Below are 26,220 nucleotides of genomic sequence, written 5' to 3'. Positions count from 1 at the left end.
GGGTATGTGCTCCCACCCATTTATTTGTATCTTAGGGTCCATTTACACAGAAAGATTATCTGACAGATTATCTGCCAACGATTTGACTATAAACAGAGATCAGGTCATAAAGGAAAGCCTGAGATTTCTCCTCTTTTCAAATCCATTCCTGGCTTTGGCTTCAATCTTTGGCAGATAATCTGTCAGATAATCTTTCTGTGTAAATGAACCCTTACAACTTCTATCTGTGATATCTTTGCTAGGGCCCGTTCACACTAAGCAGAAGTGGTGGAATTTCAAGCGGAGCCTGTGCTGCCACATATTTTCACCTGCCACATATTTTCATTGGGATTTCTTGCGGGCCTCCACTCTCCACCCAAAGAATTTACAATTATGGGCCGTTGTTTTGTTTTGAAATAATGGCTGTTATTTGCCATTAAATGGCGGCCAATTTCAACATTGTGTGAAAATAGCGCTTCTGTGTTTGTTTTTTTATCCACTCCTGGTTTTGGTTGCAAAATATTGAGCAAAAAGACTGTGTGGAAACATAACCTAACGCAGAATTCCAGTGCAAAATCCTATTGGCTCACACAGCAGACTCACAAAGGCTTCTTTAGCAGGAAATGACTCATAACATGAAATCAATATCTAAGCATTGAAGCCTGATTTATTGCCCACCATCAGTCACAAGAGGAAGAAAGTAAAGAATGAAAAAAAAAAGGATAAAAACCAAGCTATGTTAGAGTCAGAAACCTCTGGGTATAATGGTGTGATGCCTATTAGCCTTTTTCATTAAACCAACTTACATTTGATCTTTTCTGGGTTTTAATAGACTGATCACAGCTTCCGCTTCTGAAAGACAGGATTAGTATGTGAATATGGTTTAAGGATTTAGTGGATTTAATGTCTATTACTAGATTTTCTTTCTCATTGCTGAAAGTCACTGACTGATTTAATGAAACTCCATTACGTACCTTACAATAAACCCAATTTATGAATAAATAATTTGGAGATACTTTTCACGTTAATAACTAATGGTGTGTTTAGACAGACAGATTTATCTGACAGATTTCTGAAGCCAAAGCCAGGAACAGACTATAAACAGGAAACAGGCCAGAAAGAAAAGACTGAGATTTATCTTCTTCTCAAATTGATTTCTGGTTTTGGCTTAAAAAATCTCTCAGATAAATCTCTCAGTGTAAACGCACCATTAGTCTTTCTACAGCCATTGAAGAATTTTCCAGAGGACCTTTCACCACTCCTGACATATCTCTTTCAGGAAATGTTTGTATTGATAAACATGAAATCATATTGGTTGTATTGAAATACATGATGGAGCACATTTTATTTGAATACTGTATTGTGTCATTCTTTTATTATTCTGCCTGAAAATATATGACCAAACTGACCACTAAACATTGCCATTTCCTCTGTCAGTAACATACATATATAGGCTAAGTTCACACTTCGAATGTGGCCGTCATTGGCGTTGGGCGTCAAAACGACGTTCAAAATTTACTAATGATAGCCGTCTATAATGATCATAATCATTATAGACAGCCAGTGTCTGCAAATTTTGGATGTCTTCTGGACGTCTGTCAGCAATGATAGCTTTAGTGTGAATTTAGCCATAGCCTGATTCTGTTAGCACTGTGTGGACAGCAGTAGGTGTATGACCTATTACTAGACAATGGAAATGGTTGTGCCCATTTATTTACAATAGAATGACACAATGCACATGTTCTAATAAAAGATGCCCCAGAATTGTTAATTTTGTAAATTTGCTGAAATCTACATGACAGGACGCTTTTCACTTAAGAAATTGCAAAACATTTTATATCTGTGATAGTAAATTCTCCCAGTAGATTTTTTTTATTACTTACTAAAGGATTCTCGTTACGGTTCTTGCTTGCTGGATTTATGTTTCTCAATAACTGCGTGGAATTAAGTCTTAATAGCTTAACTTGTGGACCATATGTTTTGTAAACCAGTAATCTAAAAAATGTTGAATTAAAGGAGTCCTTAACCTTCTTTTTATGCTGCACTTAATAAAGAGAGTAGATGCTTCTGCAGTTTTGTAATGTATGTGGTCTCTGAGAATAACCTAGCTATACATTTCCCTAGCAGTGGATGCTGTAGGAGACATGAAGCATTACCTGCCAGCAATTTAGATAGATGGAAACCAAGTAATTCATAGACAGACGGCTCTGTTAGAGTGGCTCTCCACTGTAGCTCATACAGGGGGATGCAGAGTGAGGGGATAGATATAATTTCCATACACCCTAACAGAGGATATGGATACAGGTCAGGTCTTTATAAGTGAATGGAGATCATTCTTTAGCTAAGCATTTTACATTGGGCTTGCATTGTAATACATTTACTACTTATCAAGTGAACATTATCTGCTCTCTTAGGCTGGTCATACGCATTAGATAGTTGTCAGCAGAGGAATAACTATAGTGGGTGCAGAGGTAGTGATCGCACTGGAGCCCTGGCACATGGGAGGTTCCCCAAAAGAAGACACCAGTATTATAAATGGCACATGGTAGACATGGAGCCATGTTACAGACTATGCAGAAGCTACAAGTGACACTTCTGCCTGTCCTCCTGAAAGCATTCATGTGTTTTAATAGACAAAAGGAGGTAAGTTACTGTCAGACCAGTAGGTGGCGTATCTCCCTGAGGAAAAAAAATAAATGAGAAATAAAAATTTTCACAATAAGAGACAAAGAGATGTATTGAGAGCAAGAAACCATCACCATTGTTTACTGACATGAAGCTGGTCAGCCTTTTTCCTTACAAAAATAACCATATCATGTCACAATAATAACCATATCAGATTTCCAGTTTTATTAAAATAAATTTATTCATAAATAATGAGCCAGGGCTGAACACCATGCACAGCATGACCAAGAACAGTATATAGGACAGTGGGGTTCTGACCACAGCCAACATCTTTCATTGCTGCCCTTCAGTTGTGACAACTACATGGGAACAAGCATAGTGCCCTACAAATTGTTAAAGGAGCCTAACTGAGACCGCATTGTGATGTTGCACCCGAATGAACTAGCTTTTGTTACAGCAGTGAAGGTAAAGCAGAAGGTAACAAAAATTCTTTTGACTGAAACTACTTTGACAGCTATTTGTCTGACAATGTGGTGGTGATGTCACCGAAGCTTACCTCTCTGATCTCCACATACACTAACTTTACTGACAGAAATACACTTGTGGTATCACAGCAAGTTCCTGACAGAGACGCATTTATAATGTTACATGGTGGAATAAAAAATTGTGATATCAAGGTAAATTGTGAACTGCTTCTAGCCCAACATCAAAAAAATAATAGCTCCATCATTCATTACTATACAGAAATTCCTTCAACTCTATATAAAATATGGATGGGACTGAGTATAGCCTGTTACATGGGATCTCAGTAGAGAGACAGATTATTTGTTTTCTTAAAGGGGTATTATGGCTTATTAATTAGAATTTACCTTGTGTGGGGAACTCGCTGGGTGTGGGACATTGCTGATCTTTCAGCGTGAGTTTCATCTCCATGCCCTACTATGGCTTGCAGCCACCCGCATCCAGCTGCTTCAGTCCCTGGTTTCTGGCCACCTCTTAGGGCCCTATTAAACGGGACGATTATTGTGCGAAAAATCGTTATATTGTTCGAATTTAAACGATAATCGTTCCGTGTAATTGCAGGCAACTATCGAAAAATTGTTTGTGTGTCGTTGATCGTTTTTTTTTTTTCCCTTTTTCTCCCCCCCCCTCCCCTCCCCTCCCCCCCCCCCTCCCCTCCCCTCCCCCCCGAGTTGGCCACTTAACACAGAAACAAAGATACATACATATAGAACTGTACACATACCATTTCCCAAACATATATACCTTTATAATAAATAACCCCTACAATTCAATTCCCCCCGCCATTAAACCACCTTTCATAATTCTTCACAAAGCTAACCCAACCTTGAAAGGAAGGAGGAGAGGATGCCATCCATTGTCTCACTATCATAAGTCTAGCAAAAAAGGTCCATCTAAGTATCTTCTTCCTAAGGGTTTTACCCTTTATATTCAACCCAGAAGTATCCCCAAGAATTCCCAGAGCAGGCCCAAACTCAAAACCAAGTCCCACTTTCCCTTTAATCCAGTCATACACCGCCTCCCAATAATCCTTGATCGTTGATTTAGATCTGAAACTAAATTTATTGTTAATCATTCGCTAATCTTTCGCTGTAATTTCACATTCGTTCGCTCAAGTTCCGCATTTTTTCAATAATCGTTCAGTGTAATTGCTCATTGTTCATTGTTTTGCTGGGATCAGATGGAGTAAACGATCGTAACTAACGACCATCTCTCTGTGTAATGGTGCGTTTACACTGACAGATTTATCTGACAGATCTTTGAAGCCCAAACCAGGAACAGACTATAAACTGGGATCAGGTCATAAAGGAAAGACTGGGATCCATCCTCTTTTCAAATCCATTCCTGGCTTTGGCTTCCAAAATCTGTCAGATAAATCTGTCTGTGTAAACGCACCCTAATATGGTGAATGATTTCAGGTTAATGATAAGCAATCTCGTTTGCAATCGTTAGTCGTTAAAAATCGCTCCTTGTAATCAGTGGCGTTCTTTGGCACCAAGCACCCCAAGCGATCGCTTGGGGCCCCCAACATCCAGGGGGGCCCCCACGCCCCGCTCTTGTGCTCAAGACCGCTGGACAGGGCCGCTGCCCCACTCGCTGCTGCCATCTGAACTGTAACTATGAGCACTCGTAATGAGCACTCATAGTTACATGCAGCAGCACTGACAGGGCGGGAGACATTGGGGGCTATAGACTACTGGGGCTTCACAAAGGGGTCTATATACTACTGGGGGCAGCACACAGGGGGTCTATATACTACTTGGGGCAGCAGAATGGGGTCTATATACAACTTGGAGAGCACACAGGAGGTCTATATCCAAGTGGGGGAGCACGCAGGGGGGCTATATACTACTGGGGGAGCACACAGGGGTCTATATACTACTGGTGGGGCACACAGGGGGTCTATATACTACTGGGGGAACATACAGGGGGTCTATATACTACTTGTGAGGCACACAGGTGGTCTATATATAACTGGGGAGCACACAGGGGTCTGTATACTATTGGGGCAGCACACAAGGGGTCTATATAATACTGGTGGGGCACACAGGGGGTCTATATACTACTGGGGAAACCACACAGGGGGTTCATATACTACTGGAGGAGCACACAGGGGTCTATATCCAAGTGGGGGAGCACACAGGAGGTCTATATTCAAGTGGGGGAGCACACAGGGGGGCTAAATACCCCTGAGGGAGCACACAGGGGACCTATATACTAGTGGGGGAGCACACAGGGGGTCTATATAGAACTGGGGCAGCACACAGGAGGTCTATATACTTCTGGAGGAGCACACGGGGGGCTATATATAACGGGGAACACACAGGGGTCTATATACTACTGGGGCAAGCAAACAAGGGGTATATACTACTGGGGGCAGGACACAAGGGGTATATACTATTGGGGGCAGCACACAAGGAGTATATATTACTGGCGGTAGTGCACAAGGGGTATATACTACTGGGGGCAACACACAGCGGTCTATTGTTTTGGAACACGTGTCGAGGGGGGAAGGGCCCAGACATAACTTCGCTTGGGGCCCCAGAAATGCCAAGACCGCCCCTGCTTGTAATAGGACCCTTATGGTGCGTTTACATAGAGACAGATCTCTGAAGCCAAAGCCAGGAACAGACTATTAACAGAGAACAGGTCATAGAGGAAAGACTGGTGATCTATTCTCTTTTCAAATCCATTCCTGGCCTTGGCTTAAAAAATCTGTCAGAGAAATATCTCTATGTAAACGCACCATTAGTCTGAGATGAGACTTGAGACGAGACGTAGGCAGGCCCGCTCAGCCATTTAGTGCCTGAAATGGTGTCCTGCCTCTGCTGCTGAATGGCTGAGTGGGTCTCAAACGTCACATCTCAAGAAGCCCCATCTGAGACCAGGAAGCGTCCGTAGACCGGGGACCAGAGCAGCTCAATGCGGCTGGCAGTGCTGGAGCTGGGGGGGGGGGGCAGTGGATGTAATTGTTTTTACCCACTCTCTCCACAGCAATTGTGAAAAAAGGTTCCAGGCCAGAGCACCAATTTATGTGCCAAATAAAAATGTGTTTTATTTGCATTTTATTGTCAGATTTTGCTTCTATATTACTGTGTGAGAACATAGGGGGAGATTTATGAAACATGGTGTAAAGTGAAACTGGCTCAGTTGCCCCTAGCAACCAATCAGATTTCACCTTTCATTCCTCACAGACTCTTGGGAAAATGAAAGGTGGAATCTGATTGGTTGCTAGGGGCAACTGAGCCAGTTTAGCTTTACACCATGTTTGATAAATCTCCCCCATAGTCTCGAAGGGCACCTTTCACTACGCATCTATCCACAGTTCGACATGGAGATGAAACTCACACTGAAAAATTGGCAACGTCCCACATCCAGGGAGTTCCACGCACAAACAAATTCTAATTAATAAGCCTTGTACATGGAATTCACCAGATGTGGACGGTTGCCTCGGCAACCTGATCTCCATGCTTGAGCTGTGTCTTTATGGCGAACTGTGGAGAGGCGTAAAGTGACAGGTATAAGGTAGCAGTGTTCTGCAACTTTGTAATATCTATTGTGTTTCTATTTCACACCATTTTAATCATCTGAGTAATTGAAAAAACCAGGGCATAGAAGATATAAGCCTGCCGCTCAGAGCTGAGAGGTGTATACAATTGTCGCCATTCTAGAGAATGGATATAATTATACGCATAGCTCTATGAGCAGGATTAAAGCACACTAAGTACTTTGGGCTGTTTTTCAAGCAATAAAACGGCCATTTTACTTTATACTCAAGGGGAAAGCGGTTGCTAAGTCATATTCAGTCAAATTCTGCAGCCATAATAGTCACATATAAAATGAAAAGGTAAGGCAATAATTCCATAATTTTCATTCCATATGTGACTATTGTGTGGTATTTATTTATATTTTCTAATATGGCTGTTACCTTGCTTATCTATTTGGGTTGGTCCGGTTTCACTGTGTGTTGTACCAGTACCAGTGGATTGAATTTTATTTATGTTTTTAAGTGATTTTAATTGTTTGTCTCTTGCATTTACGTAAATAAACTTTTTGGCTATTTTTGTTATATTTTGAGAGGTGCAGTCTACTTTTTGCATTTCAGGTTCTGTATTTTTATGTAATATGTTGTAGTTGGAAAGACAAGCACTCTTGTGTCATTGGTCCGTGGTGCAAGCCCGTTTAATTGAAATGTCCAGCTACACTTACTATAAAACTTGATCCTTATTCAATATCCAAAAGACATACACCCAGGAACATGGAGACACCTCTCCTTACAACCTAAGCTGATGGCCGTTTCACTCTTCCCAGCGCTTCCTTAAGGATTTAGGACCTGATATCTATGCCTGCTGGGAGATGTAGTGCCAATAAAATCTCTTGCCGGTGGATTATTTGTGGAATTTGTATAGCACTTTTTTTGGGTTGTTTTGCTTTCAAAAAGATCTCTGATGTACAGATTGCTGGATGGTTTGTAGGGCCCCTCGCTTTCATCATTTGTTGACGAACATCCCACTTGCATCCCGGGTTTGTACGGCAGACTCTGGGCCCATTTACACAGAAAGATTATCTGACAGATTATCTGCCAAAGATTTGAAGTCAATGCCAGGAATGGATTTGAAAAGAGGAGAAATCTCAGGCTGTCCTTTATGACCTGATCTCTGTTTATAGTCTGTTTCTGGCTTTGGCTATAAATCTTTGGCAGATAATCGGTCAGATCATCTTTCTGTGTAAATGGACCCTTAGGGTCACCAATTAGGCGATAAATGAGCATTTCTTGTGGATTGTAGATGAACAGATGTCAGCATGTAATTTTAGCTAGTCTTCATTATGTAAATGATACCAGGAAGCCATTTATCAATATTAGATCATTTTCTGTCCTGCTCTCTTGGAAAAATGCTAAAATATTGGAATTAGCAGCGGACTTGTGCAGTATGTTACAATCTTTTGTCATAGTACCATATTTTGTCATTGTGCCATATTTCCAGGATCTGCGTTCCTTTCTTGCTGGTAGATTTACACGTTTAGAGCTTAGTGGGCATTCCCTGTAATGTTTGTTCTCTAAGGTCTCCTCTTCTTAAAGGGTGATTCCAGTTTTATACACCAATGGCATATCATTAGGATGTGTTAACACATTGTGGTATATGTGAGATTCCCACTGGTCCTAAGAATGAAATCTACATGGTAATTGCATTATTGTTTAAGATGATTTCTTTATTTTTTACATTTCTTTTAAGTTTTTTTATCTTTGCAATATATAACTTTATCTTTATAACTACAATATAGCTGAAGAAAATAATAGTAATAATATTTTTTCATTGCAGCAGTAAAATTGCTGCAGGTGCTGCATAGTGAAGCAGAGCGAGTGGGGATAGCTGTCAATCATTGATAGCTCTGCTTTACTATGCTGTGGCTGCACTGCTCTTGGCACAGGCAGCTTCCCCACTTGTAATGTCTATTCTAATACTAATATCCATTGGGATTATTTTTTTTTCTGTCTTATATAGTGCTTTTAGACAGTCTGAAACTATTTGTTCTAGGGCATAAAGTAAAACTGTCAGATGTTTGTTTGTCCCCAGATTCCCTTCACACTCCATTAGAGCATGTCCATATCATACAGGGGAGTCCTCTATGGTCAGAGCAGCAGTTAGATTCCCATTAAAAAGTCTCTGTCTATCTGTATGTCTCATCTCTAGTGGACATATAAACAGTTCCTCTTTATTAGGAGAATATGCTTCTCAATGTGCAATCATTATATGGGTGATGTAAATTAAACTGTAGCATTGACCAACAACTCATTAAAATAAGAAATACCTGAGTAGTGGCATAAGCTAGGCAATGGCCTCTTAATTTTAACAGTATATGAACAAAACAATTCAGTAACAAAATCATTAACTGACTCATAGGGGATGTTCAGAAAAAAAATATTTCAAATCAACTGGTGCCAGAAAGTGCCAGAGATTTGTAATTTTCTTCTATTAAAAAGCTGCTCTATGTCCTGCAGTATGTTCTTTCCGATCTGACACAGTGCTGTCTGCTGCCACCTCTGTCCATGACAGTAACTGTGCAGAGCAGCAGCAAATCCCCATAGAAAACCTCTTCTGCTCTCCAGACTGGTAAGAATACACCACTTCCTGCAGGATATACAGCAGCTGATAAGTACTGGAAGACTTGAGATTTTGTAATAGAAGTAAATTACAAATCTCTGACACCAGTTGATTTGAAAGATTTTTTTATACTGAACTACCCCTCTAACCACAGCTCCAGTTAAGATAACTTTAAATAGCAAAATATCTAAATATCTGGGACTGGCTCCAGGAACGGGACTCGCCGAAAAGGGTAAGTATCCAGGGTCTGCACCGGGGGGTCGGGCGGGCTCTGTGCCCGCATCCCCGGTGACAGGTTCCCTTTAAAGGTGGTCACATGTAAAGTGCAGGACTTAGAATTTAGGAAATGGGTGTGAGATGCAAAGGCTTTGTACAGCTGTGGAAACCCTCCATTCTCCTCCTGCAGTTGTTTCTGACTACTGCGCTCCAGTCACAACATCTTACAGACAAGCTTGGTAATAACTGTAATTAGTTCCCATGTTTTAAGAAACACATATTCTGTGGTAAAGCGAGGAACACTGAGTGTGTACAGTATGTCTAATGGACTGTCAGTACGTGCATGTAATATGCAATACTTAAAGCTAACTGTGAATGCACAGATAACCTGGAAAATACATCTACTTAAGTGGACCACAATCCCATGTGCTATATATGTACTTTACAGGATTTCAGAGTTTCATTATTTTTTATTAAAGTTTTCAATGATACTGTTCTAGTAGTGGGAAAATGTACTGGGACAGTGTTAAGCATTAATAACCTTTAAGGATAAAGTTTAAATGATGCAAAGTCAGCAACTCACTAGGGTTCATGTATCTGTGACAAGCTTGAAATGCAGAGTCAAATATTTCTTAAGTCTCAGGCTCAGCATAAGGGAGGATTTACACACAGCATTTTATGCCAGTTTTCCAGTCATTTTTTAAGATAAAGTTAGAAGACTTTTGGCTTTGGCTAAAAAATAATAAAACGGAATAAAAAAAACTGCCACAAAAAACTGCATAAAAACACAGGGCCAGATTTATCATTTTGAAAAATAAATCGGACACAATCGCAGCTCAGATTTCATTTTTCAAAATGGTCTGCGATCTGTAGAAGGCTGTGTCTGCTTTTAGTCTCAGATAGAGTGATACAGGTGGGCCGGTGTCTGACACTAGCCTTAATGGGGTATTCTAGGTATTCCAGGGGGCAAGGACTAGGAGGGAAAAGCATACTCCAATTGCTCCAGATCTAACCCCACCACTGCTTCGGGCCCCTAGATGAAAGTGCCACAGTGACATCACCCTACTCACTGTCCCCTGTAAAGTTTCAACAAGCCTAGAATACCTCTTTAAAGTAGTAAGCACAGAAAGCACAGGGACCAGTCCATTAGTCGTGTGATCACAAGACGAGAAGACATGGAGTATAGAAGTAGTTATAAAATTATTCTACATGAAAAGACAAAGAATGTTTTTAGCACAGTCCATTTGTTGTAGAGGTACCTGTATGTAAAATGTATAAACAGCTCTACACACTGTACCAGACCATAATTGTGTCTATTGTTCTTCCGGCCAAACATGAAATCAAGATTTTTAACAGCATTGAGGGGTTATTTGCTTAGTTAAAATACATGTTGAATCATCCCCATCCTGAAGACTAACAATTCATCCTATACCTTTTTCGTCTTCTTCCCTCGGTTTTGAACTGCTGTTTTCTGCTAAAGACACAAAAACCCTCTCTGCTCTCAACCTCCTCCTCCCCCCTCCCTTCTGAGACTGTAAGAAACTCCCTGCACTGTTTCGAGACTCTGTACAGTGGAGGTGTGTAATAACAGTAATTTCACAAGTAACTTGACCTCGTATTACCCTCCCAGCTTCACACAGTACAGCCAGCCAGTGATCTTGTTTACATCAGCTGTCTCATAAGGGAGGGGGAAGGGTTGAGAGCAGAGAGGATTTTTGTGTCTTCAGCAGAAAGCAGCAGCTCAAAACTGAGGGAAGGAGACAAAAGGTATAGGATAAATTGTTAGTCTCCAGGAGGGGGAATGATTCTACATACAGCCCCTGTAAACTAGCCATACACATGTAATAGCTGTTGGTTTGCCAAATATTTATTCCACCAACAGATATCTCTCCTGATGTCACCCCCCCCCCCCCCCCCCCCCCCAATACAGATGAGAATTCAGCCTGGCTAAGCATTTATGTTTTGCATATTCCTTTGTGAGAAAAAGAGGATCTGTCAGTGGTAATTCAACATACCTTATCACTCTCTCTGCTGACATCACCTGTTGAAGGGGAGTCTGGAGCCCACGTTAGTTTTTTTTCCCCCCTAAATTGAATTCGCAGCGAAATCCGCTGCAGAGCAGATCCAGTGCCATTCATCCCTATGATAGCACATACTCGCAGCGGGATTGACATCCCGCTGTGAGTATGTGAGTTAACCCCCCGCCGCCCGCAGCCAAGAGCATACATTACCTGCTCTGTGACGCCGCTGCATGTCAGGCTCGGCAGCGGGGCTGCGGGCGGCGGGGTGTTAACTTACATACTCACATGTGAATTTGCATTGTGAAATCCAGTGAGGATCCGTTACGTGTGAAGGCACCCTAAAGGTGGAATTTTGGTTTTAATGGTGTCTATACATCACTCTGTTTGATCACACAAGCCATAACATTTTTTTTATGTTTACAATGCTCCTGGTGTTTTCTGATTTTCTCCTATGTGACCTATTTGTGAAGTATGCCCTTTAATACTCCATATCATTTCTTCAGTTGATAATGACTACATCTAGTACAACTTTTTTTTTCTTACAGTTAATGGCTACTAGTTTCACAATATTGTTTTTGTGCACTGGCTCCCCTCCTGCTTTCTGTGCTTTAGTGGAATGCTATCAATGATTGTCCTGAAGGCAAGCACAAGAACCATCCATTAGTAAAGTACCGGGCATTCACATCTGCATTGACAAGCTTTTATAGCTAGAAATGCAAACTTAGCGAATAGTGTGTCTAAATGCAGAGGGAAATGTTACTGAACTGTTTCTATAAAGCTGGTGGTGCCCAGGGAATCCCTGAAGATTAAATATATCATGCTAATGTCTCACAGCCCTCCATTGAAGAAGTGCCAACTTTTTATTCTGATAAAACATACTTGTCCTTTGCCCTGCTGCACAATGTCACAGCTCAGGATACTGACAAGCTGTCATCACTCTTCTTATAACTAGGCCATCACAAGACATCAGTTTGGAGGAGTTTGATGATGAAGATTTATCAGAAATTACAGATGACTGTGGAATCGGACTAAATTATGACTCAGACCACTGTGACAAGGTAATGTGACTCTATAGTAATGCATTATATTAAATAACAGAACAACTGTCAATCATGTTGTCTACTTGGGAGTTTGCACATTATATGGATTGTCCCACTATGAGCTAGAGCAGAAGGTTAATAACAAACAGCAGTTGATCCAGCTATTCATGTATTCACCACTGTTATCATTGCAGCTTCTCCCAGAAAGAAATGGTTTCTCATCCAGTGATTTGTCTGTACTATATCACGCAGGTCAAGTTAACAGCATCTCATAATGTCTCATAACAAAATGAAGGCATCACATGTGGACAAAAAATAAATTGTAGCAATGATATAGTAGCTTCCCATCATCAAGTCAGGACATTACTGTTAGGATTAAATCTTATACAATGTAATGTTAAGGATGTGATACTTTGTATATTTATTGAAGCCATTACAATATGGCGCTGACCTTCTAAACAAGTAGAGATGTTTACATTCCTTAAAGGGGTTATCCAGTGCTACAAAAACATGGCCACTTTCTTTCAGAGACAACATGACTCTTGTCACCAGTTCAGGTGCGGTTTGCAATCAAGCTCCATTCTTTGCAATGGAACTGAGCAGCAAAACCCCGCCCAAGCTGGAGACAAGAGAGGGGCTGTCTCTGGAAGAAAGTGGCCATGTTTTTGTAGCGCTGGATAACCCCTTTAAAGCTTACAGAAGTAACCACTAGTGCTGCGTAACTAACTACTCTTGTACATTAGCCAATGAAGTACTGACATGAGCCTTAGTAGAAGAACACACGCCCCAGGATATATATACTGGCTGCCATCTTTGAATAAAGGAGATCCACCTTAACCATCAGTGTGTCAGGGTGTTTGATTCTCAGTCCGCACTATAAACGTATAACTTGTAATTCAGAACAGACAGTCAATATGACAGCTCTCTTGAGGTACATCCATAACAGTTAAATATAATCAGTCAGAATTTTCTAAATTTCTTTGCAATGACTCCAGATTTTTATTCTTGATACTCCAGACCAGAATGGGCTGGAATGAGTAGACAGGAAACAGCAGGGGCAGCATGTATGGATGCCTCTGAGGCTGCCTAATCGCACCATTACGCCAAATTCTTAGCAACAGCCTGGTGGTGACCCTCAAGACAATTTTGGGCGATAGTGTAGTGGCGAGCCTCCAAAAAATCGTATGTTAGAGCCTGGAGGTGACCCTCAGAAACAATTGGTTTAAAAAAGCACGGTGGTGCACCCCTGAACTGACCTGAGATTGCAGGTGAACCCCCTATAATTAGATATATTAGGGACAGCAAAAGTCTACTATCTAACATTGAAAAGTTGCCTCAGTTTACCGGTGGCACGTGGCTATTGTGTGACGTAGTGGCCCTATATCCTAGTATACCATATGACCGAGCCTTACAAGCCCTAAAATTTCATCTGTGCAAATATAGCAATTATGGTTTAATTTTACAGGATTATATTTTGATAGTTACACAATTTTTTGTAATCTAATAATTTTTTCAATTTCTGGACAGTTTTTATTTGCAGCTAATGAGGTGTCTGATGGGTGCCAGTTTCTCGCCATCATTGGCTAATATTTACATGGCATACTGGGAGGAAGTCATCTTGTACAGTGCCCATAACCCCTATCTAGGGGTTATTGGGTGGTACAGGAGGTACATAGATGACCTCCTCCTAGTATGGCTGGGGACAGAGACACAAGCCAAAGATTTTTGGGGTTATATTAATTCCAACACCTTAAATCTTCAGTTTACACATGAGTATAAACTGGAGTCAATTTCTTTTTTTAGATTTTACTCTTAGTTTGGTGGATGGAGTTATTCATACTAGTCTCTACCGCAAACCCAGCTCAGGAAACGGCCTTCTACACGCCAAAAGTAGCCATCCGTCACATGTAACCCGAAATCTCCCAATTGGGGAATTTATTAGAATACGTTGCAACTCTTCAAATACTGAAAGCTATAACAACATTGCACAAGAGCTAGAAGCTAGATTGGAAGCGAGGGGTTACGAGAGACATATAATTAATCGGGCGCGACAAATAGCTGAAAGACAAAGTAGGTCATATCATTTGCTAGATAGAAGCACTGACAGTGAAAGAGTTAACATCCAACAAAGAGAGAAAACAGAACATTGTATAACTTTTTCCACCACATATAGTCCACAGTACAAAAATATTTGCAATATTATATTATATAATATAATACTTACCTATGTTATACCAAGATCATAAATGTGAACAGATACTAACTTCAGGTATTCAATGTGTGGCACGAAGAGACCAAACCATAGGCAACATTTTATCCCCAAGCGTACTACATAAAAATGATAGTTACAACAACAGGGATAATTGGCTTTCTGTTACGGGCTTTTTCAAATGCGCACAGCCGCGATGCGGCATGTGTGCGTTTGTGAAAAAACGGTAAGTCATAACTTCATGTAGCACAGGGATAAGTCACACAATAAAATCAATTGCACAACCACCCACACAGTGTATATTGCAGAATGTACGGAATGTAATGTCCAATATATTGGGTTTAGTATTAGAAAACTTAAAGTACGGATAGGAGAACATTTAGGAGACATCAGGAATCCTGGGGTTAACAATCTACGTAAGTCTCTTTCTGGTTTCTCCAGGCACTTCATTGATACTTAACAAGTGAGTGCTTTGGAACGTGTGAATAGACCCCTTAAGAGGAGGGAACTGGGAGAATCTGCTGAGAAAACGTGAAGCATTTTGGATACTCAAGTTCAATACCAGATATCCTAATGAACTTAATTACAAGAATGATTTATTTTACATTTACTGATTCCGCTTCACGTTTTCCAGTTTTCTGTATGTGAGCAGGTCATGTCGCTTTTCTAATTCAGGTGTTACCCACGGCTGTAGGAGGTTCCTACAGGGAGCGTCACATCTTGCACAGTGCATTTATATCTTTGTAATTCATTTTATCTTTGCCATGACTAAGAGGTGCTTACCTTGCAACACGTCGGCGTGATTTTAAAGCTCTGATTTTAGATGTGGATTTTTGAATAAAGATTTGGAATTTTTAAGAAGCTGGAGACCGACAATCTTTTTTCTATTACCTGAATATTTTACTTGGACAATAACCAGTTGTTCCGGACAATAATCGTTTGGTGTAATAGCTCATGCAGAAAGGCAACGATCAGCCAACATGCAAGATGTCAGCTGATCGTTACCTTTCCGCATGAACCAAAGTCTCGATAACGATAGCAACGGTCTGCTGGCCATTGCTCCATGTAATAGGAGCAGCAGCACCAGACCACTGCTGTTTTCCATGCTCCACCCAGATGATCTTATGTTGCTCCTTGCGGCCCCCTCCCCACTCCTCCCGCTCCATAATAGCACAGATATTACTCTTAAATATCAGGCTGTGTAATAAGGCCCTAAGAGTGATGGGTCCCTGGGCAGCAGCCTACCTTCCTGCCCAATGGTAAAGAACACCCTGCCCCCTCCCTGTTTTAGATGATCCGAGTAATTTTAATATGAGCAGCGACAATGCAAGTAACACAAAATGCAGTTGAAGATAAAGATTTATTAATAACCAATAGTTAAAGGGGAATTGCGGTTAAATAAGGTTTAACAGCAGGATGAATTTCAGAGAGGATGAAGTATATGTGTATGTACCCGGATTGTCAGTCATCATTCTTGGGCCAGTGCTGTGTGCTTGCCAGCCAATGTGTCTTCAGCACAGTATTAGCAGTGCCTGCCAGATGCGGAGAGGAGGGTGCCAGGTATGGTAAGGTGGTAATGCCAGATGTTATAAGCAGATGGTAATGCCAGATGTTATAGGAAGATGGTAATGCCAGATGTTAAAGGTGGTAATGCCAGATTGTGGTAGATGGTAATTCCAGATGGTGATGCTAGATGGTGATGCCAGATGTTGAAGATGTTTCTATAAATCTGTAGGAGCAGAGAGACACCAAACAATGATGTTAAGCAAATAGGTGAAGGATACTTTATACTTCTATTACAGCTCATATGTTGTATGAACATAGCCTTAAAGTACCAACAAGTAACACTCTAAATCAGTGTTTCTCAACTCCAGTCCTCAAGACCCACCAACAGGTCATGTTTTGTGGATATCCCATACAACGAACAGCTGTGGCAGTTACTGGTGCACTGACTATAATTATATCCTCTGTGAAGTCCTGAAAACATGACCTGTTGGTGGGTCTTGAGGACTGGAGTTGAGAAACACTGCTCTAACTCTAAAAGTGTAGGACAATGTGCTGGGCTTAAGCCCCTTTTACACAGGCCAATTGTTAGCAAGGAGTCTTGCTAAAAATATATGGCCAATAATCGCCAGGTGTAAAGGTTTCAGCGATCAGCTGAGGAGGGGGAAAACGCCCACTCAGCGGCTGATCGCATCTCCTGTGTGGGTGGTAAAATGTATTGCTATTTTTGACATTTCTGAGCAGTAGGTAAGGGGGGCATTGTGTGGAATGACTACATAAAGGATCTTGTATACTCACAGTTTAGTCCATGATGTTAGGACGGCAGCAGCAGCGAAAGAATGATCTTATCCTAAGGAATAACAAGAAGAAAGCTGAAATGAAAAAAGCTTTAGAGACCCCCAGGGGTGAAGCGCACTGACTGACTCTCCAGCAGGCATTTCACATCCGGTGGCATCTTTGTGCAGCAGGATATGCCCCATGACTGGCACCACTAGATGGCGCCTGTGTGTGCAGATATATAGTGTGTGCAGACAGGTTTTATACCAATGTCTTCTATTGGGGCAGTAAGACGTCTATATGGTGGTGTGATCTATAATGTGTCTGTATGTTAGTGTATTGCATCTCTCTACTTACATAGCCAGCCTCCTCTCCCTTTTCAGTGCTCGGCTTATCTTCTTCTGCTCTCTGCACTCCCTCTTCAGCTCCTTTTTAAAATCACTTTCAGTTTCCTCTCTATTGCACATAAAACATATATCATGTTATATGTAACTATATAAAGACTGGGAGACATTATCCCAGTCTCTATCACTAATGTAAGAGGATCAAACAGTGTGATGACTGATAGAAAAGTACAGGGTCTTACCTGATAGGCTCTAGAGTGGGCCGCTAGCTGTTCTTCTTGAAGCCGCCACTGGTAAAGGACAGAACTGGTTAGGATAACTGTTAGGATCCGGACAGCAGGACAAGACAAGACAGTGAGCCCTAAGCTCAGCCCCGCCCACTGTCCTCTACCTACTTGCCACAATCCGCCCTAAGATGGCGGCGAGCAACTGGGCGGCAGTCCCTGCACTGGCTAGGTGGGACACAAAGACAAGACAGACAGACAAAACACAATGAAGAATAGTCGACAGTCCGGGTCACAACAATCAGGAAGCAAAAGTACAAAATCACAATCCAATAAGCAGAGTCAAAAAACAAGCAATATGGTCAGGGGCAGGCGGCTAGCAAGGATAGTCAGAACACAAAGCAGAAGGGTCTGAGAAACGACAGATAATAGCAGAACTCAAGCACGCAGAGACTAAGTCAATAACCAGCAATGATATCCCAGACTGAGGAAGTTATATAGGAGGCCAGGGTTCTGATCCAGAACATCATTGGACCATCCCCCTGATCTCCAAGCACAGACACCTGAGAACAAACCAGATCACTGGCAGGAAGACCTGTCAGTAACAGCAGAACCAAAACACAGATTAACACAGATTAACCCAGACATGGCCAGACAGAACTCAGCAGGTGAAGTCGGGTGTGTCTCTCAAGGTGAGCAAATAACCAGTGTTCACACACTACAAAACAAAACACAGAAACAGAATGGCAAGAAAATCAGCGCCTTCTCGGCCGCACAGCATGAGCCGAGGGGCGCATAATGCTCCGCAAAGATACAGTCCTGACAATAACATAACATAAATGGAATGTACAGAAAATATTCAGATATTTGGATTATTTTTCCTTCTACAAGGAAGAATCCACCATACCTGAAAGCATTAGGGGCTGAACGCACCATGAAGAGCCATCTGCAAGAGAAGCCAGAAGAAGAAACATATTGACAAGTCTTCCACAACTAGTGATACACAGAACTACCCACACTACCTAGGATATATAAATGGCCATGGGGTATAAGGAGATAAGTGGCTATAGGATATAAGGAGATAAGTGACCATGCAGTATAAGGAGAAAAGTGGCCATGGGGTATAAGGACATAGGTGGCTATGGGGTATAAGGACAAAAGTGGCCATGTGGTATAAGGAAATAAGTGGCTGTGGGGGTGAGGAGGTAAAAGGGGGGTGATACTCACTCCTCATCAGGTCCTTCGTCCTTATAGATCTTGGATTTTTCAATCCTGTTATAGAGGAAAAAAGAGAATGATGATTAGTAATTTCTTTTAGCAGCTATATAGGGTTAGCTATATAAAATATTCAGATGTTTGGAATTTTTTTCCTTCTTTAAGGAAGACTCCAGCATACCTGACAACCTGAGGGTACGGAGGCACCAACAAGAGCCATCTGCAGGAGAAACCAGAATAAGAAACATATTAGTCTTTAACAACTAGTGATACACAGAACTTCCCATATTTATTTCAGAAAGTGGCCATAGGGTATAAGGAGTTAAGTGGCCATGGGGTATAAGGAGTTAAGTGGCCATGGGGTATGAGGTGATAAGTGACCATGGGGTAAAAGGAGAAAAGTGGCCATAGGGGATACGAAATTAGCGGCCATGCACAGCATCATCATATACTTCCATGGCCATAGAGTAACCAGCAATGCACAGTGCATGGCTGTTTACTATACCAGAGCATGGACACCTATCACAATGACAGAAACCCCGGCCCCATGAGGCTGGGCATGTTGATGTTACCATACATGGTGGTGGTGTGTGTGTGTGTGTGTGTGTGTATGGGGGGGGGGGGGGGTTTGATACTTACAGCTCATCAGGGACCTCAACCCAGGGTTCTGGATCCTCAGCTGTAAAAGAAAAAACAGATTTACTGAGATGTTCAATATAAGTAAAACACCCAATCCCTCCCCCATGTTGGTTGTACAATCCTATTGTTTACATGGCGGACAAATGGGGAGCGAGGGAGGAGCTCAGAGAGAATAGCGGGAGGGCAGGGAGGATTGTGGGGGGATGTCAGAAAGGCTGGTGGGGAGGACTGTGGGGTGCTATGGTGGTGAGGATCATGGAGAGACTGGCAGGATGGTGGGGAGCATGGTGGCGGGGTGGAAGATGGCAGGGGGTTGGGGGATGTTGGGGAGAATAGGTAGTGGGGGCGGAGGATGGTGTATGGCGGGGGGTGGAGGATGGTGGATAGCGGGGGAGGGAGGATGGTGGGAGGGGGGGGTGGGGAGGGACGGAGGATGGCAGGGGTGGGGCGGTGTAGGATGGTGGCGTGGTGAAGGATGGCAGGGGGTTGGGGGATGGTGGGGAGAATAGATGGCAGGGGATGAAGGATGATAGGGGGTGGGGGGATGGTGGGGGCGGAGCATGGTGGATGGCGAGGGACGGAGGATGGTAGGATGGTGGGGGATGGCGGGGGAGGGAGGATGGTGGGGGTGGGGCGTGTAGGATGGTGGGGGGTGGATTGATGGTGATACTTACAGTGCAAGTCGCTCACTGTAGACCATTTCTGTAATGATAAAACAACAGGGTAAAGCAAGTTAGTATCATTAGAAGATTTCAGCTGTGACTCTTGATGATATAATATATATATATATTTATATACAGTATATATATATATATATATATATATATATATATATATCATCTATTACAAACAACTTGCAGCACAGCAGAAACAGGGGGAGACCAGCAGGGGGCAGCACCAGAAACACACAGCAGGTACCTTGCTGGAGATTTATGGCTCTATCTTACAGTAAGATTCTCCTTGTTGCCCACAGCAGCCAATCACAGCTCAGCTTTCATTTTTCAACATGCTCTTGTAAAATGAAATCTGTGTTGTGATTGGTTGCTATAGGAGCTCTGGTTGCTAGGGGCAGTGAGAAGCATCTTACGATAGGACAGCAGGATAAATCTCCCCAATCTCTAATCCATCAATTATGTTTATGGTTGGAAATATGAATAATGGTGGAGGTTGGATGAAGTAAATGTGGCTGTGATGGGTGCAGCGCCCCCTACAGGCTCACACATGGTGTCCTAGTGACTGCAGTGGAGATTCATAGAGACTGTGACAGTGTGAACAGGCCCTTACCGTCAAAGACATTGTAGTGATCTTTGTTATACAACAAGAGAACCTGAGAAAGAGAGAAGAAATGCTTTTATGGTTCAATATATGTTTATTAAAGCATTTACAGAATAAACATACATACAACAGGTATGCATCCAGCAAGAGCGTTTGAGTAATGCAAGTACAATGTCAGCGGAATGATCATAAACCAAAACAGAAAGAAAACAGTATTTGGTATAATAATATGTCACGTAAGGCCTGTCGAGATATGGAGGGTCGAATCAACCCGAGGGGAACTATAGTAATTGCGGCCCTCATAGGCACTTGGTGGATCAACAGTAGTTCGCATATGCAAAACAATAACAATCAACGGGGTCGTTGGACATGTACACACCGACACACATTGGACACATGGGAAGGGGGAGGTATGGGGGGGGTGGGACAGTAGGACAAAGGTGTTGGGAGAGGGAAAAGAAAAGGACTGTATCGCTGTCTGTTGATGCGCTGTCAAAGAGTCCAGTGTCAGCTGTAGGGAGAAGCAGGAATGGTGAAGAGAGAAGAGGGGGAGGAAGGGGGAATAGAAGAGAAGAAGAAGTGGGTGTGATATCCCATCGCCGCATGGCCCTCAGTTTCTGAGGAATCTAGACCAGGAGTCTACGTGCCCCCCAGCGAGTTATCACCAGCTAGCCATCTAGCCATCTCAGGGGAGGACTGGAACATTATCCAGATCCTCCATTTCGTGGAGAATTTCTTACTCAGGTTATGCTCATCAGCCCTTATCTCTTCCATGCGCATCAGTGTAACAAAGGCCTCGGCCCACATAAGTCTGGAGGGGGGAGTGGTCGTCCGCCACAACCGGGGAATGATCTGCCAAGCTGCCAAGAGGAAGAAACCCAGTAGGCCCTTCCTAATCGTAGACAATGAACCAGGCAGAATGGAGAGTAGAGCCATTTCTGTCCTCAGAGTCAGGTTATGAGATGTGACCGCGTTGTACAAGACCTGGACTCCCTGCCACAAAGAACGTACAGGCGGACACAACCACCAGATATGGAGCATTGAGCCCACTGCTTGAGAACACCTCCAACATGTATCAGGTACGGAGGGAAACCATCTGTGTAGGCGTTCAGGCGTCCGGTACCACTGGGTCAACACTTTGTAATTCAGTTCTTGTATCCTAGAGGATACGGTAAGTTTGTGAGTGAGTATAAAGGCTTTCGACCACTCCTCCCTCGAGAACGTCTTGCCAATCTCTCTGTGCCAGGCCGATTGGAAACCCAACAGCTGATCATCTGTCCCCTCCGACAGCATCACACTATACAACAAGGATATTCTATGATCAGGAGACTCAGCAGCCATACATAGCTGCTCAAAGGTGGTCAGACCGGAGCATAGCCTCCCCACTGGCGCCAAGGAGCTCAACTGACTACGCAACTGGAAGTAATGCAACCATGCCCCCGCTCAAGTGCCCCCGTCCCCTTCGATGTCTCCTAGCGGTCTTATTCCAGTGGCCTGGACTACATCTCTAACCCTGGGTGTGTGCGTGACAGAAAGGGGGAGAAGAAATGCTTTTAGTGTGGCTTTTTGTTTTTTTTTTACGGATCTAGTGGATCACTAACCAATGTAAGTTCTCTACTGTGGGAGACACCCGGCTTGGGGGGCAGAGGGCTCAGCATAGGGTGGGAGAGGGAATGGGGTGATACTTACACCTAAACTCCTACTCCAACTCTGAAGAGTTCCGAGATCTGCAGCGCCTTATCATTCATGTATGTTATCATGTGTGGCTGATGTTACTCTGTGATGTCATAAAGAAACCAGACAGCCAATCAGATACCAGATCATTGCTAGGTGTAATTTAGTAAGATAGTTAGATAACTAGATGATTGATAGATAGATAGATAGATAGATAGATAGATAGATAGATAGATAGATAGATAGGATAGATAATAGATAGATAGTGTTACATATAAAAAGGTAGAACATAATGGATTTTTTTCACCCCACTATGTAATGATGAAACTGTGTATATATTATATCAGCTCTAATCTGAGCAGGTAGGGTATTATAAAGAAAGCAGTAAAGCAGAAACCAAAGATTCCCCTGGTAATCTTTAAGTCTTTGCAGCGTTCTTTAAAGCATAGTGCATATTTCCCTTTAATCTTACAAATCTACCAATGGAGAAAATTCTGTTGTTGTTTTATTTTCAGTCTGATGCAGTGCTCTCTGCTGCCACCTCTGTCCATGTAAGGAACTGTCCAGAGCAAGAGAGGTTTTCTATGGGGATTTGCTACTGGTCTGGACAGTTCCTGACATGGACAGAGGTGGCAGCAGAGAGCAGTGTGTAAGACTAGAAAAAAATACACCACTTCCTGCAGGGAACTTGATATATATTTTTTTTTAAATAGAAGTAATTTACAGATCTGACATCAGCTGATTTAAAACCAATGTTTTTTCCCCATCTCGAGTACCCCTTAAGAACAATATTGATCCTTATATGGTAATTTTAAAGCAAAGCTACCATCTCCATATAAGTAATGGTGACCTTTACTCACCGTAAATTATATGGATAGCTTTAATTTCTAAATTTAGACTCTATGAGATGGAAAACTCTTACACCTACATTTGTGGATGTGCACTAGCTAACAGCCCATGATTTTTCCATCTTTAGCTTTGAAAGTATCAAAGGTATATACTGAAACGACAGAAAATGGGCATATTGTAGGGGAGGGAGACACTCTCTTAGTCTTAGCCACATGAGGTATAAAGCCAGCACATACTCCTAGGTTCTGTGCACACTATATATAGAAAAAGTTTTAGAAAAAGAACTCGCAATATATTGTATAAAATCCAGCACACATGCACCAGCATGTATGTTATACTTATTCATAGGGCTCTATTCAAGAAATGGGGGCCAAAAAAATGTGGATGCAGAGGCCACACCCCCTTTGTATACAGCCACGCCCACTTCACATCCCCTCGGTGTGAGCCGTGCAGATAGAAAAGGTTTGCACACAAAGTAATGAATCCCCCACAAAGTTGCTATCCAGGCCATCATAAATTTAAAGGGGGTTGAGTGAAAATGTGTCTGTGAGAACTAATAGCCAGGGTCATGGGTAGAGATGAGCGAACTGTTCGGACTTTTGGTCGCTCTCTCATCATGCCTGTGATCCCGGGTGCATAGTTGCGCTCCCGGGAATATGTGGCCAGGATATTCCAGGGAATCGATGTTGAAATCCCTGGAATATCCTGGCCACATATTCGCGGGATCGCAACTATGCGCCCGGGATCACAGGCATGACAAGAGAGTGCCGATGCCGTCGTACCAAAAGTCCGACGGTCAACTCATCTCTAGTCATGGGATATGGTTTTAATAAAATGTTGTAACATACATCTCCTGAAAGAAATGTGTGTTTTATTGCATGCTTTTAAGGGGTACTCCAGTATTTTTTTTTAAATCACATGGTGTCAGAAAGTTATATAGATTTGTAATTTATTTCTATTTGAAAATCTCCAGTCTTCCAGTACTTATCAGCTGCTGCATGTCCTGTAGGAAGTGGTGTATTCTTTCCAGTCTGACACAGTGCTCTCTGCTGCCACCTCTGTCTATGTTAGGAACTGTCTAAAGCAGTGGCAAATCTCCATAGAAAACCTCTCCTGCTCTGTACGGTTCTTGACAGGGACAGAGGTGGCAGCAGAGAGCACTGTCAGACTGGAAAGAATACACCACTTCCTGCAGGACATGCAGCAGCTGATAAGTACTGGAAGACTGGTTATTTTTAAAAAGAAGTGAATAACAAATCTCTGGCACCTTCTGGCTTTTTTTTTTTTTTTACTGAAGTACCCCTTTAAGCAGTGTGTGGGGATTACTTCCAAATGCAGCCCACCAGAATAAAAAAAGAACAAAGGCAGTGATACTTACTATATAAAGAGTGTAGCTTTATTTGTTTATATGATAGTCTCAATAAAAAGTGAAGAATGTATAATGTGCCAAAACAAGGCAATCCAGTCTTCACTTTTCTGTAAACGCTTATTAAAATAAATAAAGCCTGGATTTCACCGGAATTAAACTCTCCACCGAGGGAAAGCAGCTCAACATGAAGATTCTTCATGTATCCTCTCCTCCATATCTTCTTACACAAACGCTGAGCCCACAGGCAATTTTTCAGATTGCCAACTGGCTCTCTTCAAACAATGTTCATGGAGGGCCACCTACACGCCCTCTCTCCAATCAATTTTTAAGGAGGGTCAACTACAGACACTCAAAAACAATTTTTAGGAGGGTCAACTACAGCCTTTTGACTGGAATCTCATTGATGACTGACTACCTCAGTCGAACTTGGTCAATCTGTTGTCACCGCCATGCTGTGTCTGGCAAAATTTTTGGATGGTTCACCTGCCACCTCAGTCGAACTTGGTCAATCTGTTGTCACCGCCATACTGTGTCAAGCTCTCACACACAATTTTTTGGAGGCTCGCCACTACACTGTTGCCCAAAATTGTATCTTTGTGGATTATTCCTTCCTAACAGACACTACTTTCCCCACCCTAACTCTCTCCCTGACAGACAGCAGCTCTCTCCTTGATTCTTATATGCCCAGGTCATCTGATCTGTCCAGCCAATCACTGCTATTAACGTGCAGGGGTTCCCACGTGATGCTACGTGCTCCCAAAGACTCTCCTGCATGATGATTGGCTGACAAAAAGCCGCCAAACATGCAGGAAGAGGAAGATGCTATTTCCTCGAGTATCGTGAGATGCTTGTCCGAGTAACGAGTACCATCGAGTACCCAAATACTCGAAAGAGTACCAAGCTCGGATGAGCATGCTCACTCATCTCTATTAAAAATATATTCCCTGTGTCAATACATTTTCTATACATTCTGTCGGCAGTGTCTGCACTGCAGTGTAATCTAGGGAATTATATGCAGTGTGATTTATATACAGTCATTATCTCCCAAAACACATTTCAACATCATTGCAGCCCTGCCTTAAAAGGACCAGCTAACATCGTTTCAGTGATTGCTCCATTAACACAGGTGTGGGTGTTGATGAGGACAGGGCTGGTCATCAATCTGTCATGATTAAGTAAGAATGACACCACTGGACACTTTAAAAGGAGGCTGGTGCTTGGCATCATTGTTTCTCTTTTGTTAACCATGGTTATCTCTAAAGAAACATGTGCAGTCATCATTGCACTGCATAAAAATGGCCTAACAGGGAAGAGTATCGCAGCTAGCAAGATTGCACATCAGTCAACAATCTATTGCATCATCAAGAACTTCAAGGAGAGAGGTTCCATTGTTGCCAAAAAGGCTCCAGGGCGCCCAAGAAAGACCAGCAAGCGCCAGAACCATCTCTGACAAGTGTTTCAGCTGCGGGATTGGGCTACCAGCAGTGCAGAGCTTGCTCAGGAATGGCAGCAGGCAGGTGTGAGTGCATCTGCACGCACTGTGAGGCGGAGACTCTTGGAGCAAGGCCTGGTCTCAAGGAGGGCAGCAAAGAAGCCACTTCTCTCCAGAAAAAACATCAGGGACAGACTGATATT

At 42.5% G+C, this 26,220-nt stretch overlaps 1 protein-coding gene across 3 annotated transcripts in view; it reads left to right on the top strand.

Moving 5' to 3' along the window:
* MAPK8IP2 (mitogen-activated protein kinase 8 interacting protein 2) overlaps window positions 1-26,220 on the top strand; it is a 54,226-nt gene that overhangs the window by 4,395 nt on the left and 23,611 nt on the right. For all 3 annotated transcript variants that reach the window (XR_011360832.1, XM_069956301.1, XM_069956300.1), the window contains exon 2: window positions 12,420-12,525. Coding sequence is in view for 2 of the 3 variants with exons in the window: in XM_069956301.1 (XP_069812402.1) it covers window positions 12,420-12,525 (106 nt within the window). In the remaining variant the exon portion in view is untranslated. The remainder of the gene's footprint in view (window positions 1-12,419; window positions 12,526-26,220) is intronic.

This window comes from Dendropsophus ebraccatus, chromosome 1 (assembly GCF_027789765.1).
Source record: "Dendropsophus ebraccatus isolate aDenEbr1 chromosome 1, aDenEbr1.pat, whole genome shotgun sequence".
In the NCBI taxonomy this organism is placed as follows: domain Eukaryota; kingdom Metazoa; phylum Chordata; class Amphibia; order Anura; family Hylidae; genus Dendropsophus; species Dendropsophus ebraccatus.
This window is presented reverse-complemented; position numbering and strand designations above follow the sequence as displayed.